Genomic DNA, 18,557 nt, shown 5'->3' on the forward strand with positions numbered 1-18,557 from the left:
GTTGAAGGATTTCTGAATAGAATGGTCTCCTTCTATTCACAAGAAATAAAGCAGGTAGACTTACAGGAGTACTTCACCATTATGAAGGAACTTGGAGAAGGTGGATATGGAAGAGTATTATTGGCAAAGGACAAGATAACAGGTCAGTGAACTATTCTAAGTACCGTTTCAGTATCCTCTGCAAATATTTATGTATATGCTTGTACATTTGTACACTATAGACTTTATATTTATTAAATCTCCATAAATATATCATGCTTAAATATTTTTTCATGTTGGTAGAATGATTTAGGGAAATAAGCATTGGGCTGATTCTTGGGAGCAGTTATGCAAATATTAAAATGCCTTGATGGGTACATATCTGTCTGGAGCAGTGGACTGTATTTCCATGCAGACTGTCCTAGATAATGATCACATGTGATGCTGAGCCTCCATGATTAAAAGGACAGACATATAATGAATGAAAGGGGCAGGCCAGGAATAGTCAGGCTGGGAAGGATATGATGCTAACAATGCTAGATGTCTTCCAGCCAGGAAACGAGATGGGGTTTGTCTGACTTGCTGAAGCTTCTGATGCACAATGAGAGATTATCGCTGTGTTCAGTGAAATCAGAATAGGACATTTCAGCCCAGGAAAGGTTCTTGTACAGCTGATTGATGGTAAAGCTGAAATTTAGCTATGAATGAAGCATAATACATTCTCAAACATTTTAATAATATCCGTTGCTCGAAGATTGAGATTTTCAAGTAGATAGAAAAAATGATCAGCTAAAAATTTCCATTTCTTAATCAAAGTTAAATTATTTTTTTTTACAGGTCAAAGAATGGCATTGAAGACCACGGATAAAAACAGAACCAGCCAGCGGTCTTTCCTCCAGGAGTTCTGCGTTTCATACTTTCTTTCATCTCATCCCAATATCATTGGATGTAATGGCATCGCCTTCACCACCATCGACTACTTTGTGTTTGCCCAGGAACTAGCCCCTGTTGGTGATCTCTTCTCCATGATTACACCATACGTAAGTACATTAAGGTTTCAGTATGCCCTTTTTTTTAAAGTTTTGGATAAGGGAGAGTTAAAACTATAAATGCCCATCACTTTGTCTTAATAATGGAGATTGCCGGAACATTTATAAAAAGAGAATCTCTTTTGGCGGAAAACAAACGGCAATAGACTCCACTCCTAGTCTAAAACTAGATCAAAAGTGATGGCCATGCTTATACTTTAACTGATTCTGAATTACTCTTTATATTCTATCTTACTGTATTTAACAACTATTGTATTTTGATTTTGTTTTCCTAGGTGGGAATTCCAGAAGACTCAGTTAAGAGGTGTGCTCTTCAGATCTCCAATGCTCTCGAATTCATATCCGAGAAAGGACTGGTGCATATGGATTTGAAGCCAGAAAACATTTTGGTGTTTGACCAGGACTGTCACTTCATCAAGATCACAGACTTTGGCCTTGCGAAGGTCAGAGGGACAGTGATAACATCCAGGTGTGGTAGCAAAACCTACATGGCCCCAGAACTACGTGACATGACCATTACGGATGGACTGGTTGTAGATGGCTGCCTTGATGTGTGGGCGTTTGGTGTTACCATCTACTGCCTACTCCAAGGGGAGTATCCATGGCAGGTGGCCATGCCTGAAGATGAAGGATATAGAGGTTTTGTTGACTGGCAAAACAATTTTCATATGGACAATCCTCCTGAAGCATGGAGAAAGATTTCAACTGGAATAAGAAGGATGTTTGGTGATCTTTTGGCCATTGACTTTTCTAAAAGAAGTAAATCTACAGAAATCCTGAAATACATGAACGAAAGCTGGAAGGAAGAAATCCCAGATGCAATCACAGGACAAGAAGATGAGGATCCCATCAAAAGCAGCTCTGTACAATCTGAGGTAACCTCCATTTCTCACCTGAACACCTCACAGCGTAGTGTTACTAACACGTCCTTGTCTTACTTTTTGACCACAGACACTTCTGTATCTCAGTCTGAGATGACTCCATTGCCCCAGAAGGATGACATGGAAGAAGCACTGATCATATTCGATGATGAGTTCTCCTTACTTGTTGGTGCAGAGGTAAACATTGGATGAAGAAGAATCATGAGTGATGGTGCGTCTGAAAGAACATCACATATGGCCAACTTCCCCAGGTATGTGCCTTTCTCAATTCACAATTTAATCTTTTAGGGCCATGTCACACTAGCAGTTCAGCACTAAGTCATCACTTTTTCCACCACAATATCCATCACTGATTTTGCTTTGATACTAAAGCAATCCAGTTTCAGTCAATAAATAGCCGCCACCTTATCTTCCTATAGAGGGATTATATTCTTTTAGAGGCTCTCTGTACCTCTTCTGATCTGCAGATCTCTATAAAATGTATTACCAATCTACCAAGAATGTTGTAACACACTAAACCTTTCATCCCAACTCTACATTTTTGTAAGAATGGCAGGGGTGCAGTATATACCTACATACTTGCATTATGCGTCCTTCACTTTCATCTCAGATGGTTGGGGGGGGGGGGTACGTCAGTGATAGAAATCTTGTTAGCAACTCACAAAGGGGTTGGGTTAGGCCTTGTAGTTTGGAAGTTTAAAGTGAAGCTTGAATCAAAGGGGCCGATACTAAAGTCCTTCTAGCTAACAATGGTAATAACAGGACTATTGTTGGATATGATATTAGAAGTTTGCAGTAAAATATTTGAAATTGTTAGTATTTTATTATGGCATTGCCAAGACCATTTATAGTACATTATGAGAGAGCCTTCGTCATTCATTTTATTTATGAATCTAGAGCAGTCAGACCAGTGAAGGATGGTTGCTTTTTGGTTGCTGTAGGTCTCTATCCATTTTTATTTTGTCTTTTTGACTAGATTTGTCTACTCTGTGGATAGTTTGTAATTTACACAACCACAATCTGTCATATAACCTCTTGGAGGAACCTTTTAAACATTTTTGCAACCTTTTTAACTGAACCACAACCGGTGATTTCATTTATTACTCCAGGATACTCATTTCTATATTTTGCTCTAACAATATTTCTTTACATTTTTCAGATGACAAGTCTGGACTATCCCCAGTGGATGAACAAGGCCCCTGCCTGGTACATGGGGGAATGTAACTTGTAGATATATGAGTAGTTACTCCTCCTGTGCACTGGGTGGGGCTCTTGAATTTTCTCTGTACAGAAAAATGCCCATTGATCCTGCCAGAAATTATTTGAGTTCATAAATTACTTTTTGAGCTGACAACACTGCCTCTGTTGCATCTGAAAGGCTAAGCAGTGTTGTCAGCCAGGTTTAGAAGGACCTGTTTAGCACTGACAGAGGTATATACTGGTATGTCAACCACTTTGCCACATGATTTAACATTTGTAACTGTGTGTACTGGTAAGTCAACCACCAAATTACTTTTTGGTGAATTGGATTCATCATTGAGGCAAATTGTAGCTTCCAGGCAACTCCTGCTTGGAGTAAACCGTGATTATCATATAGTATATCCGGGTAAATAGCATCTTCAGGTTTTCTTTAAATTCACCATTTTCACCTCACTATGTGAATTGTTCTCAAAGTTTATCATATTTTTGGGGGCGCATGCACGGCCGGCTCTGGGATTACAACTCCGTGAGGAGAGCTCCGCATCCCCGCCAGCCATAACCCGGCACTCACCAATCCCAGCAGCGGCACTGACCTCTCCCCACGCTGATCTCCACTGGATCCCCAGGGAATATGCCCCGATGCCGCAGATCACCAGAGAAGCTGGGAAAGCTGACAAACTTTTTCCCAGCTCTCAGCCCCTGCAGGCAAGATGGTGCCGGCTCCTCACAGACAGATGCCTTACAGACAGAACGGAGACCAGAGCACACCACAGACCAATCTTTGGTTCCATTTTGAAAATCCTTCCCTCCTGAAATGTAATCTCCCCATTGAAGTATTTAAAGGTTTAAGTCATATCCCTCCCCTGTGCATGTTTTCCTCCAGACTTGCATATTAAGTCTCTACTGATATTTTATCCCTCAGACCTTTCACCATTTTGGTTGCTCATCGCTGGATTCATTCTATTTTATCAATACCTTTTTGTAAGTGAGATCTCTAGAACTTAACACAGTATTCCTGCCCTGAAGATACAAAAAGAAAATGTACAAAGTGAGGGAATTCCCCTCTTAGACAGGTGTCAGTGGAACAGGTATTCCCATTGGACGAATTCCCCTCTAGTCCTGTTTTGGTTACAACTGTAAAATTGTGGATTTCTGATCGGTTTCTGTTTTAGAGACAATGGTCACCAGGACAAATAGAGAGGGTGGATCTCCCCAGAAGTGACACATACAGAAAATCAGAACCTGACAAAAGATATAATCCTTCACCAGTTGATGGAGAACTCAAAAATATTTTTTACCATTACATAAACTTTGGACAGGTTAGTTTCTCATTCATTTTTTTTGTTTTGTAAATTTCTCTGCTGGTGGAATAATCTGACCAAGATCAAGTCTGGATTAATTTCAATGCGCGTTCTACTGTATAAAATGTACACTGATGGAGCAAAATCTACACGAGTGCATCACATGGATCAAAGTGCAGGGAAGTGTGTCTGCTGGATTAACATTGTAGAGTTTAGTAAAAGATGAATTTTTATCATGCAGTGAGGACCCCCCCCCCATTGTCTTCATAAACAAAGAAAATTAAGTCTCCGGTGACTTTTAGTGTATGGATTGTATTATACGGGTCAGAAAATCTCTTCTGCCCAAAGCATTGGACTCCAGTCCCCCAAAGCCTCCCAAAATGCCAATTTTCCCCAACAGAGTAGATAAGTGTTGTTGTCTCAGGCTGCCCATCGATAAACCGCTTTAGTCATGGGCAAATACATCTGTGACATGCAGAGGTTTGTCATGGTTCTTGACTTTCACCCCAAATCTATTTACATTAAGATGTAATATCTCCAAAGATATGATTTGGTAGAGTGTTCACACAACTGACTGAAAGCTTCAACACAACAACAGAAATATATTGGTAAAAAGGTTTAAATCTAACAAACCATCAATCTATTCATTTACACAGAAATGATTAAAGTGACACTAATGTTTTGTTTTTTCTTAAAAACATCAAACATGTCATACTTATCCGCTGTTTGCAATGGTTTTGCACAGAGCAGATGGGATTCTGCTCTTCACGGGTCCTCCGCTGGTGCTCCTGGTCTTTCCCTTCTGTCTGGTGCCCCAATAGCAAATAGCTTTCTATGGGAAAATCTGAGCAGGCGCACTCCCAAACCACGGTTCTACGTATCCATTCACATACAAAGCTGTGTCTGAGCCCCGCCCCTCCCTCTCCTAATCGACTCACTGGCTGTGAATTGGCTCACGCTGCTGCATCATCCAATCAAGAGTGAGGTCCCAGAAAACAGAGGCTGTCATGGACATCAATGGATCAAGAGGGAGCTCAGATAAGTGTTGGGGGAGCTGCATACATAGAATGCATGAAGGTAAAAAACCCTGAGACTTTACAACCACTACAAAAAGAAAATTAAATGGATTGGTATAGAGCTCTTTCCATAGACTTGCATGGTGTACTACCAATTGGTGGGTCTATCTATTCCATCTACTCAAATATTACTCATCTTTTCAGGATTGGACAACTTCCAATATACCTTTAGTTAGCATACTGTAATAAATCCTAAGCACAACCTTTTTGGAGGGAAAATTAGATATAAATAGGACTGGGACTTCAAAGGTAAAATAACACATTCCTGAAAGGATGGCCTCCCTCATTACATATCTAAACAAGGGGATCCATTAAAGTGGATATTTTGGAGTTGGTTCCTTTGGGGGAGATTTACTAAAATTGATGCGCACACAGTCCGGTGCAGCTGTACATGGGAGCCAATCAGCTTCTAGCTTCAGCTTCCTCAATTAAGCTTTTAAATAAGACCTGGAAGCTCCAGTTTTGTAAATCTACCCCATTATGTAGATCACTACTGAGACACGGAATCATCTGAAAGAAGCTCCTCAGCCTATTGTCAGCCTTCTCATATACAGTATCATCTGTAATGAATAGAATGTGCCCCTTGGCAGTTTCCATTCAGATCACACAATTCCCTTCTATCTTCAGAACCTGGGGATATCAGAAGACATATTACACACTAGATATGGGCTGTATGTTCGACTCGAACATGGGCCGTTCGTGTGTTCACTGAACACAGCTCAGATGCATTGCTTTGACCAATCTCAGTGTGTGATGATGTCACAAGGGGTAGGATGAACCCCCGCCCCCTTGTGCCATAATGACAGTATATCAGAACTGTCATGGTGGGTGCAGCTGTCAGACAGTGAGAGCCAGCATGGAGCGCGGAGTGTTTTTTTCTTTTTTTGGGTAGTGGCAGCAGCGGGCATCGTGATTGATGTTGGATCTACTTTGGGGGACATTTTTCTAATTTGTATGTTTAATAAAGGACTTGTCAAAAACTGTCTCCTGTCTTTTTTACACTACACTTTTTCTTTGCGAATGGGTAGCGGTACTATGTGCCGCATACTCATTTACATGGGGGGGGGGGTGGTTAGGATCTTGTAAAGGGGGATTCCATATTCCGATAAGCCCTCCACCCGCATATCCCCACAATCACAGACCACTGTGGGGAAGAGGCCCTTGTCCCCATCAACATGAGGCAAGGTGCTTTGGGAAAGGGGATCCCCTGCCCTAAGTGCCCCTCAATATTGAGGACATGTAACCTGGTATGGTTCATAAGGTGGGGGGGGGTACTCGCTCATCTCACCCCCTTTCCTGTCTTGCCGGGCTCCATTGTCGGATAAGGGTCTGGAATTTTTTTGGCGGAACCCCCACACCATTTTTTTTTACTTTTTGGCGTGGGACTTCCCCTCAAAATCCATATCAGATCCCAAGGGCTTGGTATGAATGGGAGGGGGGACCCCACGCTGTTTTTTTTTAAAAGTAATTGTCGTGAAATGCCAACAATTCTGTTTACATTCACCTGTCAGCAGGGAAACCCCACTGACAGCTGAAACATGAATGAATGTTTCACTACTAAAAAACGCATGACTTTATAACAGAACTCAGGCCAGATTTTAGTAACTGAGCGGGATCTCACCACATACTCAGATGCAGTCAGATACCACTCAGTTGTTCAGTTCGTGTACGAAGTTCGCGGTCAAACATTCTGTAGGTTCCAATGTTCAACCGCGAACCAAACAGAGCGGTGTTCGGCCCATCACTATTACTCACCCACATTGATCAAACTCTAACTAAAATATATTTCTAACCACAAGATTCTTTACAGCTATGAATGGAGATTTCACATAACCTCATAAATAATGGCGGGCTCACCTCATGAAAGGATATTGCATGTGGTATTTGGGTCACGTGACACGTTTCCCAAATATCGCATGTGATACTGAAAATGATAATTCACTATCCCTTTATCCGGTATTTACCTCAAAAAGCAGAAATACTTAGTAAACGTTAGTCTATTCACTAAACACACGGCTGGTGACGACTCTGGAAGAACCAGCTGAAATTTCATACATTACTTGAATATCGCATACCTGGACCTCTACTTATTTAACATTTACATTTATTTAGTTATGTACTTTTGGTGAATCGACTTTAACACTTTTAGGAAATATTTATCTAGTTTTAGCATTTTGAAGTAAATTCCACATAAACGGATAATAAATTGACATTTCCAGTATTGCATATGATATTTGGGAAAAATGTGTCATGTGACCCAAATATCACATGCAATATCCTTATGTGAATTGAGCCCAGAGTGCTTTGTTCGTTCCTTCTTCATAGATGAGTTAGGAATCAGAAGACTTCAGTGTTTATGAAGGTCTGTGACTCTCTGTATACACTCATAAAGCCGGGCTGTGTTCCTGTGACTCTTGTTTTCACCACATGGAGAGGTTGTAGAAGGTCGGACTTGTAAGGATCAAGTGTAATAGTTTGGTTGTTCATGTAATTCCTGCACAGGTTACTACTGAGATAATCATGAAAAGTTGGCATTCCCTGAGGGCCACAGTTGGACATCAGGAGTCCCAACAATAGAGGTTGGTGTCCATAAACATGGTCATTGTAATGGAAACAGTATCGGCAGTCACACCTCAGCCAGGTATTCTCCCTCCTCTTTAACATATCAATTCACAAGCCCATCACCATTGAGATGATCAGTTCTGTCCTGGGGGTAAAAGTTCTCTTTATATTCTACAGCTAGATAGTCAAAGTTTTACGCAAAACAAAGTGTATTTTAGTGAATAACACAATCTCGGTTGTTATATTTACAGAATTTTTTAAAAAGTTTTTTTTTAAATAGTTGCTCATTTATTTTTATTTTCATTTATTTTTTATTTTCATTTATTTTTTTCACTACATTTCAGATTTTCAGATTCTCCTTTTACTGGCCATTTCCATGCAGTAGGCCTCCCTGAATGAACCACAAGTGACATAAAGAGGAAGCAACATAGCATTGATTTTATATGGTTTGTTCAGGCTGGTAGATCTATATTGGGATGAGGTGAAGTAATACAAAATTGTTAAGATGAAATCATATTCTCTGTATGTAATGAGCAATTATGAATCCCTTCTTATACACATTATTGTATGATAGTCATTGGGAAGAATGTTCCTTACATTTGAGGTCACTGCAAACCCCCCTTACAGAAAGCTAGAAAGATCATTGGTGTCAGTGGCAATATATCAATGAAGCAGAAATTGCTCCTTGCTCAAAGAATCCTCAGCAACCTCTGGAGGAACCTCGGTGTTCCATGCAATGATGGCTGAGAAAGGCTGATCTAGACAAATCCTCTTCTTAAAGAGATTCAAAGTTTTCCAGCAGTAAAGGAAAGGCTATTTTGTCCAACAGGATCATTCTGTGGTGGTTTTCTATTCATAATACTATGGTTAAGGTTTCTTTAAGTATGCCAAAATCCAGTGTTGTGTTATTGTTCAGAATAATTATATCTAACCCACGTTACTTGTACAATATTCAGAAGCAGCCATTTTTAAAGTTTGCTTTTGAAGGTGAAAGTTACAGATCTGGGTTCCTTGCCTCAATACTTGGCTTGGTATTCACCCAGAACATCATGTCAGTATATTTTCCATTACTTGATATACACCTGGCTTGTTCTAGGTCACTGATCACCAAGTAGTGAAGAAATGATCAGGATGTTTGGAGATGAATCTCTAAAAATAAACTCAGACATGGCAGATCCAATATTCCTATCCTGACAGGTCTGTTTAATCCTCATGAAAATATTTCTTTGCTAATTACATTTTTTAAGTTAATTTAAATCTTTTTTGTCAATAAAGTATTTTTTATGTTAAACCCATTGGTGTTCAATGTTGCTGGAAATAGGGAAAATGGCATAAGATCCATCAAGAGGCCACAGCCCATATTACACTGATACTTCTTTATTCAAAATACATTCCTGTTTTCCCCTCATGGAGAGGTCATAGAGGTTCTTATAGTTGGAAGTGATTCTTTGCTTTGTGATGATCAGATATAACATTTGGGTTTATTCATCTCAATGACAACTCTTGTACAGATTATTATTTAAGCACTTATGTCCCTTCCTATACTAATATAATCATGCAAATTTGGCATCCACAGAGGGCCACAGTTGGGCACCACTAGTCCTAACAATGGAGGTTGGCTTCCATAAACAAGGTCATTGTGATGGAAACAGTATCTGCAGTCACACCTCAGCCAGGTATTCTACTTCCTCTTTACCATATCAATCCACAAGCCCATCACCATTGAGATGGCCAGTTCTGTCCTGGAGGTAAAAGTTATCTCAATATTCTGCAGATACATTGTCATTGTCAAAGCAAAACCAAAGTGTATTTTAGTACGTTACACAATCTCAGTTGTATTATTACATTCATCTGAATATTTAAATTGTTTGTTTTTTTACTACATTTCAGGTTTTCAGGTCCTTCTTTTAGTAGCCATCTCCATGCAGTAGTCCTCCTTGATGAACTACAGGTGACATGAAGGGGAAATAACATAGCAGGAGTATTGATTTTATAGACTAGTGGAGTTATATTGAGATGAGGTGAAGTAAAACAAAAAGTGATAAGATGGAAGCAGATTCTCCATGTGGAACGAGCAACTTTGACTCCGTCTTTGTACACATAATCTTTTCTTTTTACCTTAATGCTTAACTCCACAAAGTTACATAAAACCTGGCCAGCCAATAAAAAAGCTGAAGACTCTGGAACCAGAAGACCGGGAGAAGGTGGCAATGGAGCAACTAGGTGAAATCTGGACATCATGTGAGGGAAGTCTGCCATAATGTACAAAAATGATGTGTGTAGTTGAACATTATCGCACGAGCCCTGGATACCCTATGTTTAGTTCCACTTTAAGCTGTCCCTTAAGTCATGTCTAAACCATCATTTCTCAGATTTTTGAAAATGGTCCTCTGCAATAACTTTCAAGTCTCAGAGAACCCCTGCTAATAATTACTCTACAGTATGTACAGCTCTGTGTATGTTAGTGTGATGGTCAGTGCAAAGAATGTCCTTTGCCTTTGTGGTCAATAGGAAGAATCCCCTTTACAGATAGCTAGACAGATAACTGGTGTTAGCCTCAACTCATCAATGAGGTAGAATTTGCTCCATGGTCAAGGAACCCTTAGCAACCTCTGGAGGAACCTTAGGCTTCCATGGAACCCTGATTGAGAGAAGCTGATCTAGACCAATTCTCCTATTATTGGAGCTAAGTTTCCAGCAGTTAAGGAATGACAAGTGTGGGCCAATGGGGCCATTCTGCAGCAGCTTTTCATTTAGACTTATAAGGTTCAAGGCATCCTTTATGTCATGACAAACTCTAGTTTTATGCTGAATTCATTTTAAATTCATTGTTTTCTTATTGGCAATAAAGTTTTTTTAGGTTTAGTTTTTTTTTTTTATTAAACCCATTGGTGTGCAATGTTGCTAGAAATAAGGCATAATGTATAAAAGAACCAGCAAATAATGGGTACATTTGTTTTCAATAAATGAGCTGGTTACTATTTCCTCTTGTATTATTTATTTAAATTAGAATCAGGTAAAAAAAAAAAAATCTTATAAAGCAAAAATAATTTCCCATTTTATAGTTACAATGTTGAAAAGTTTAATATTAAAACTCTGTAAAGTTTCAAAGTATTTGGGTTTCATCATGTTTAATCCTATCACCTATTCTCAGGACAAACTTTTTATATGCAAATGAGCAAGAACAATCCGGGGTTATTTACACAACATTTACATTAGGAGTCAGCCAATGGAAAGCCTTCATTCTCTGCCTTCCCCACCCATCTCCCTTGTATAAAGAGGTCCTCTCCTTCCCCTATTCAATGACTCTACTTCCAGAGATACCGGTATACTCATCTACTACAGCCCAGCTGGAGATTTGGTGACGTTGTCCGGAGCTGATCTGCAGAGGAACCCAATACTCAAAGAAAACTAATTGGACTTCATCACAGCGGAATCCTCACCACATTAAGGTAAGGTCACTTTCATCTAACCAATCAATGGATCTTTATTATTTAATGAACATTTTTTTAAAAATCCTGCAGAGGTTTATGAGGCATATTTAATAAATATATGGAAAACTGACACAAAGGGGCAATGAGTGGAGGTTTAGGACAGGATAATATGTAATACAATGTATACAGAAGACAGGATAGCCATTGGAGGCTTCCCATGATCAGCCTGATGAAAAAGTTGTTCGTATTACAGGATATAATAAACATTGTGGCAGTAATTTGTGTGATGTAATACAATTTCAAACATATGTTTAGGTGGCCAAATAATTTATAATTGTTTTCTAAATCTCCTATTACAAGTATATTCCAATCTGTACAAAAACAATTGACTGAACAATGTTGAATTCTTTGCTATGAAATACTACCTCTCACCAAAACAGGAGTACAACATTCTACTTCATAATCTCACTGAAAATTCACTTCATGATGTCTGTCCTTCTGATTCTATGTGGTCTTCCTGAGAACATAAAGATGACATTTAGCAGGAAAACGCCTTGAAAATGTTTTTAAGATGCCTGAAAAGGGATGTGACAGTTGAGTGTTTGGATGATATGACATCACTCATGGTAATTGTGGATCATTCTGGGACTTCACAGTTTTGGAGAGAATGTTTTAGGGAAATGCCACTAATATCTTCTGATATCCTTTAGCATGACCTCTGCTGTCTTCTGAGTACAAAAAGTGAGGCAACCCTTTTCTATATTTTCCTTGAGAGTTTTGATTAAATTACGCTTTTTAACTGACTGAGCTCCGTGTTCATCCCCCTGAATTTATGTAATCAAAACTGGAAAGTTGGCATAGCTGGTCGGCAACAAGAGAGCAGAGTATCTCCTGTAGATTATTCTTATGGAATGTTTACTCTTTTCATGGAAGTATCTGCCAGAAATATGAGGGTCACCAAAACTCTTCTGGCAGCAGATACACCTTTCCATCAATGCTGACGAAAGTTTATTACATTCTCTTCCTGAAGGAGACTTGGGGGTTAAATGAGTCTTCTGACCACCAATTACCGAGAGCCTCTCCCCCCGCACACAACTGCACTTATAGCTATTGGATATATTTATGTGTTGCTATGTCTTGGCTTTTCCATTTTGTTTTTGCACTTGATAAAGTTATAACCTTACTTGATAATTTTCTTATATAAGGATTGCTGGCTTTCCATATTCAGCTCATTTAACTATACTCCATAAATTTCTATTGTTGTGTTCAAACTCTTACTTTAATAACTGAAACTTATTCCCGAGCCCCATTCAATAAGATGTGAAGCTTTAGTGAGCATCTCATATATATATATATGTATATCAATGAGGGTAATAGTATTCATATTTGAAACATTTCTATAGTTTTTCTAAAACAATTTGTTTTCTTCTTAATAATTCAACGTTTTCTTTTTTTGCTCTCCAGGACACTATGGCCTCCGTTACTCATGGTGTTGAAGGTTTTCTGAATAGAATGATCTCGTTCTATTCACAAGAAATAAAGCAGGTAGACTTACAGGAGTACTTCACCATTATGAAGGAACTTGGAGAAGGTGGATATGGAAGAGTTTTATTGGCAAAGGACAAGATAACAGGTCAGTGAACTATTCTAAGTACCGTTTCAGTATCCTCTGCAAATATTTATGTATATGCTTGTACATTTGTACACTATAGACTTTATATTTATTAAATCTCCATAAATATATCATGTTTAAATATTTTTTCATGTTGGTAGAATGATTTAGGGAAATAAGCATTGGGCTGATTCTTGGGAGCAGTTATGCAAATATTAAAATGCCTTGATGGGTACATATCTGTCTGGAGCAGTGGACTGTATTTCCATGCAGACTGTCCTAGATAATGATCACATGTGATGCTGAGCCTCCATGATTAAAAGGACAGACATATAATGAATGAAAGGGGCAGGCCAGGAATAGTCAGGCTGGGAAGGATATGATGCTAACAATGCTGGACGTCCTCCAGCCAGGAAACAAGATGGGGTTTGTCTGACTTGCTGAAGCTTCTGATGCACAATGAGAGACTATCGCTGTGTTCAGTGAAATCAGAGTAGGACATTTCAGCCCAGGAAAGGTTCTTGTACAGCTGATTGATGGTAGAGCTCAAATTTAGCTATGAATGAAGCATAATACATTCTCAAACATTTTAATAAAACCCGTTGCTCGAAGATTGAGATTTTCAAGTGGATAGAAAAAATGATCAGCTAAAAATTTCCATTTCTTAATCAAAGTTAAATTATTTTTTTCTACAGGTCAAAGAATGGCATTGAAGACCATGGATAAAAACAGAACCAGCCAGCGGTCTTTCCTCCAGGAGTTCTGCGTTTCATACTTTCTTTCATCTCATCCCAATATCATTGGATGTAATGGCATCGCCTTCACCACCATCGACTACTTTGTGTTTGCCCAGGAACTAGCCCCTGTTGGTGATCTCTTCTCCATGATTACACCATACGTAAGTACATAAAGGTTTCAGTATGCCCTTTTTTTTTAAAGTTTTGGATAAGGGAGAGTTAAAACTAATGTTTTGAATTGCCCATCACTTTGTCTTAATAATGGAGATCACCGGAACATTTAGAAAAAGAGAATCTCTTTTGGGGAACACAAACGGCAATAGACTCCACTCCTAGTCTAAAACTAGATCAAAAGTGATGGCCATGCTTATACTTTAACTGATTCTGAATTACTCTTTATATTCTATCTTACTGTATTTAACAACTATTGTATTTTGATTTTGTTTTCCTAGGTGGGAATTCCAGAAGACTCAGTTAAGAGGTGTGCTCTTCAGATCTCCAATGCTCTTGAATTCATATCCGAGAAAGGACTGGTGCATATGGATTTGAAGCCAGAAAACATTTTGGTTTTTGACCAGGACTGTCACTTCATCAAGATCACAGACTTTGGCCTTGCGAAGGTCAGAGGGACAGTGATAACATTCAGGTGTGGTAGCAAAACCTACATGGCCCCAGAACTACGTGACATGACCATTACGAATGGACTGGTTGTAGATGGCAGCCTTGATGTGTGGGCGTTTGGTGTTACCATCTACTGCCTACTCCTAGGGGAGCATCCGTGGCAGGTGGCCATGCCTGAAGATGAAGGATATAGAGGTTTTGTTGACTGGCAAAACAATTTTCATATGGACAATCCTCCTGAAGCATGGAGAAAGATTTCAACTGGAATAAGAAGGATGTTTGGTGATCTTTTGGCCATTGACTTTTCTAAAAGAAGTAAATCTACAGAAATCCTGAAATACATGAACGAAAGCTGGAAGGAAGAAATCCCAGATGCAATCACAGGACAAGAAGATGAGGATCCCATCAAAAGCAGCTCTGTACAATCTGAGGTAACCTCCATTTCTCACCTGAACACCTCACAGCGTAGTGTTACTAACAAGTCCTTGTCTTACTTTTTGACCACAGACACTTCTGGATCTCAGTCTGAGATGGCTCCATTGCCCCAGAAGGATGACATGGAAGAAGCACTGATCATATTCGATGATGAGTTCTCCTTACTTGTTGGTGCAGAGGTATACATTGGATGAAGAAGAATCATGAGTGATGGTGCGTCTGAAAGAACATCACATATGGCCAACTTCCCCAGGTATGTGCCTTTCTCAATTCACAATTTAATCTTTTAGGGCCATGTCACACTAGCAGTTCAGCACTAAGTCATCACTTTTTCCACCACAATATCCATCACTGATTTTGCATTGATACTAAAGCAATCCAGTTTCAGTCAATAAATAGCCGCCACCTTATCTTCCTATAGAGGGATTATCCTCTTTTAGGAGCTCTCTGTACCTCTTCTGATCTGCAGATCTCTATAAAATGTATTACCGATCTACCAAGAATGTTGTAACACACTAAACCTTTCATCCCAACTCTACATTTTTGTAAGAATGGCAGGGGTACAGTCTATGCCTACATACTTGCATTATGCAGCCTTCACTTTCATCTCAGATGGTTGGGGGGGGGTACGTCAGTGATAGAACTCTTGTTAGCAACTCACAAAGGGGTTGGGTTAGGCCTTGTAGTTCAGAAGTTTAAAGTGAAGCTTGAATCAAAGGGGCCGATACTAAAGTCCTTCTAGCTAACAATGGTAATAGCAGGACTCTTGTTGGATATGATATTAGAAGTTTGCGGTAAAATATTTGAAATTGTTAGTATTTTATTATGGCATTGCCAAGACCATTTATAGTACATTATGAGAGAGCCTTAGTCATTATTTTTATATGAATCTAGAGCAGTCAGAACAGTGAAGGATGGTTGCTTATTGGTTGCTGTAGGTCTCTATCCATTTTTATTTTGTCTTTTTGACTAGATTTGTCTACTCTGTGGATAGTTTGTAATTTACACAACCACAATCTGTCATATAACCTCTTGGAGGAACCTTTTAAACATTTTTGTAACCTTTTTAACTGAACCACAACCGGTGATTTCATTTATTACTCCAGGATACTCAGTTTTTCTATATAGATATTCAGAACTGACCACATGCATTTTATCCTGTTACATTCCCTGTTCATGTTTGCATTTCACAGATCATTTCTATATTTTGCTCTAACAATATTTCTTTACATTTTTCAGATGACAAGTCTGGACTATCCCCAGTGGATGAACAAGGCCCCTGCCTGGTACATGGGGGAATGTAACTTGTAGATATATGAGTAGTTACTCCTCCTGTGCACTGGGTGGGGCTCTTGAATTTTCTCTGTACAGAAAAATGCCCATTGATCCTGCCAGAAATCCTTTGAGTTCATAAATTACTTTTTGAGCTGACAACACTGCCTCTGTTGCATCTGAAATGCTAAGCAGTGTTGTCAGCCAGGTTTAGAAGGACCTGTTTAGCACTGACAGAGGTATATACTGGTAGGTCAACCACTTTGCCACATGATTTAACATTTGTAACTGTGTGTACTGGTAAGTCAACCACCAAATTACTTTTTGGTGAATTGGATTCATCATTGAGGCAAATTGTAGCTTCCAGGCAACTCCTGCTTGGAGTAAACCATGAGAATCATATAGTATATCCGGGTAAATAGTATCTTCAGGTTTTCTTTAAATTCACCATTTTCCCCTCACTATGTGAATTATTCTCAAAGTTTATCATATTTTTGGGGGCGCATGCGCGGCTGGCTCTGGGATTACAGCTCCGTGAAGAGAGCTCCGCATCCCCACCAGCAATAACCCGGCACTCACCAATCCCAGCAGCGGCACTGACCTCTCCCCACGCTGATAAGGGGACGCAGGTCTCCACTGGATCCCCAGGGAATATGCCCCGATGCCGCAGATCACCAGGGAAGACAGGAAAGCTGACAAGCTTTTTCCCAGCTCTCAGCCCCTGCAGGCAAGATGGTGCCGGCTCCTCACAGACAGATGCCTTACAGACAGAACGGAGACCAGAGCACACCACAGACCCCAGGCTCAAAGCAACATTATACCCTGGAGACCCTGGTGAGTCCTCTACGCCCCTGTCTCCCACCACAAGTAGCCCTGCTAAGTCCAGACCTAGGCTGGACATAGAAAATCCTCCTGTCACTCAGCCTTCCTATTCTACACTCAATCCTGCTATTTCTACTCCATCCTTAATAGAAAATTTTCCTGCTTCAGACCAACCTATCACTGAACTGTCTATGAACAGTATGCTTCTCTCACTGTGACAAACATTACATGATGACCTGACGACGACACTATTGCAAATTTCAACCGCGGTACAACGAGAGGACCACCATATCAGCCATATTGAAAATAAAATGAGGGAAATGTTCGCAGCTCACAATGGCCTAATAGACGCATACAACGACCAGGGCACCGACGTAGAACAGATTAACCTCAAACTAGCGGATCCTGAAGACCGCTCTAGGCGGAACAACATCAAATTCCACGCAATCCCATAAAACATCAATTCGGACGCCATAGTACCATATTTACAACAATACATGAAATACCGCATTCCTTCAATATCATATGTAGAGCTTGCTATAGATCGTGAGCACAGATTACCAAAACCATCGTTCCTACTGGCCGTAGTACCTAGGCACATCCTGGCATGCATCCACTTTTACCATGTGAAAGAAAAAATTATGATAGCCACGAGAAACATTACATCACTACCGCCAGACCAAGCAAATATAAAATTATTTGCAGTCCTACCTAAAGCCACTCTTCTAAACCTCAAGAAGCTTGTCACCATAACAAAAGCGCTGCGGAACCACGGAATTGGCTACCGATGGGGTTTCCCCACAAATCATTGTTAAACAACAAGGAAGGTTCTTTACAATTAAATCTCTTGAAGCAGGCATCGACCTCTTGAAAGTCTGGAAGATCCTATCAGCGGACTCCCACCAACCCACCTCCAACCATACGCAACACATGGAAGCAGAATGGTCCAGATCCTAAGATCACCACCATCAACAACCAACCAACCAACAAGCTGGGACCCTATCAACCACTAATGGCTGGCATATGGCCCCATTATGACCATCATCGAACCCCAAGTTACTCGTCAACATGACTTACCATGTAAGTCATGTATGTTCAAATCCCCCCGTTAGATAGTAGCAATAAGTGCTACACATACCACTTGTGTTTTCAACAAGTTTTTTTTACCCCCTTACCCTCCTACCTATACCAGTCGATTGACTCAACCTCTCCACATTCAAAATAACGTCCTACAAGATGAAACATCCTCATCAAACCAGCGACCACATCCAGCAAGTTACCTCTTCTTTGTGGAAAATTCTCAAAAACAACAAAAAGATATGCCATTACTCTACATTATCCATGAAATACCTCTGCTACTTCGAACAACTCGCCTACATCCAGGACTATGATTAAAATATCATCCTTAAATGTCCGTGGCCTCAACTCACCATTCAAAAGATCTCTACTACAAAAAGAAGCTCGTTCGTTGCAGGCTGATGTCCTATTCCTTCAAGAATCCCACTTTGCCACCAACAAAATCCCCAAATTTCACTTACACCATTTTTCTCCAATCTATATGGCAACCAGCCAAAAG

General features: G+C 39.9%; 1 protein-coding gene across 1 annotated transcript; it reads left to right on the forward strand.

Moving 5' to 3' along the window:
• Positions 1-21: 21 nt before the first annotated feature.
• Positions 22-16,198, forward strand: LOC149435274 (ribosomal protein S6 kinase 2 beta-like). The gene is made up of 8 exons (XM_089662850.1): positions 22-142; positions 817-1,019; positions 1,304-1,903; positions 1,997-2,086; positions 12,947-13,115; positions 13,790-13,992; positions 14,284-15,066; positions 16,127-16,198. The coding sequence occupies exons 1-8, from the start codon at positions 22-24 to the stop codon at positions 16,196-16,198; spliced, it is 2,241 nt and encodes a 746-aa protein (XP_089518976.1).
• The last annotated feature ends 2,359 nt before the right edge of the window (positions 16,199-18,557 follow it).

The sequence above is a fragment of the Staurois parvus genome, unplaced genomic scaffold (assembly GCF_062004578.1).
Source record: "Staurois parvus isolate SC_StPar_1 unplaced genomic scaffold, SC_StPar_1.0 ptg001566l, whole genome shotgun sequence".
In the NCBI taxonomy this organism is placed as follows: domain Eukaryota; kingdom Metazoa; phylum Chordata; class Amphibia; order Anura; family Ranidae; genus Staurois; species Staurois parvus.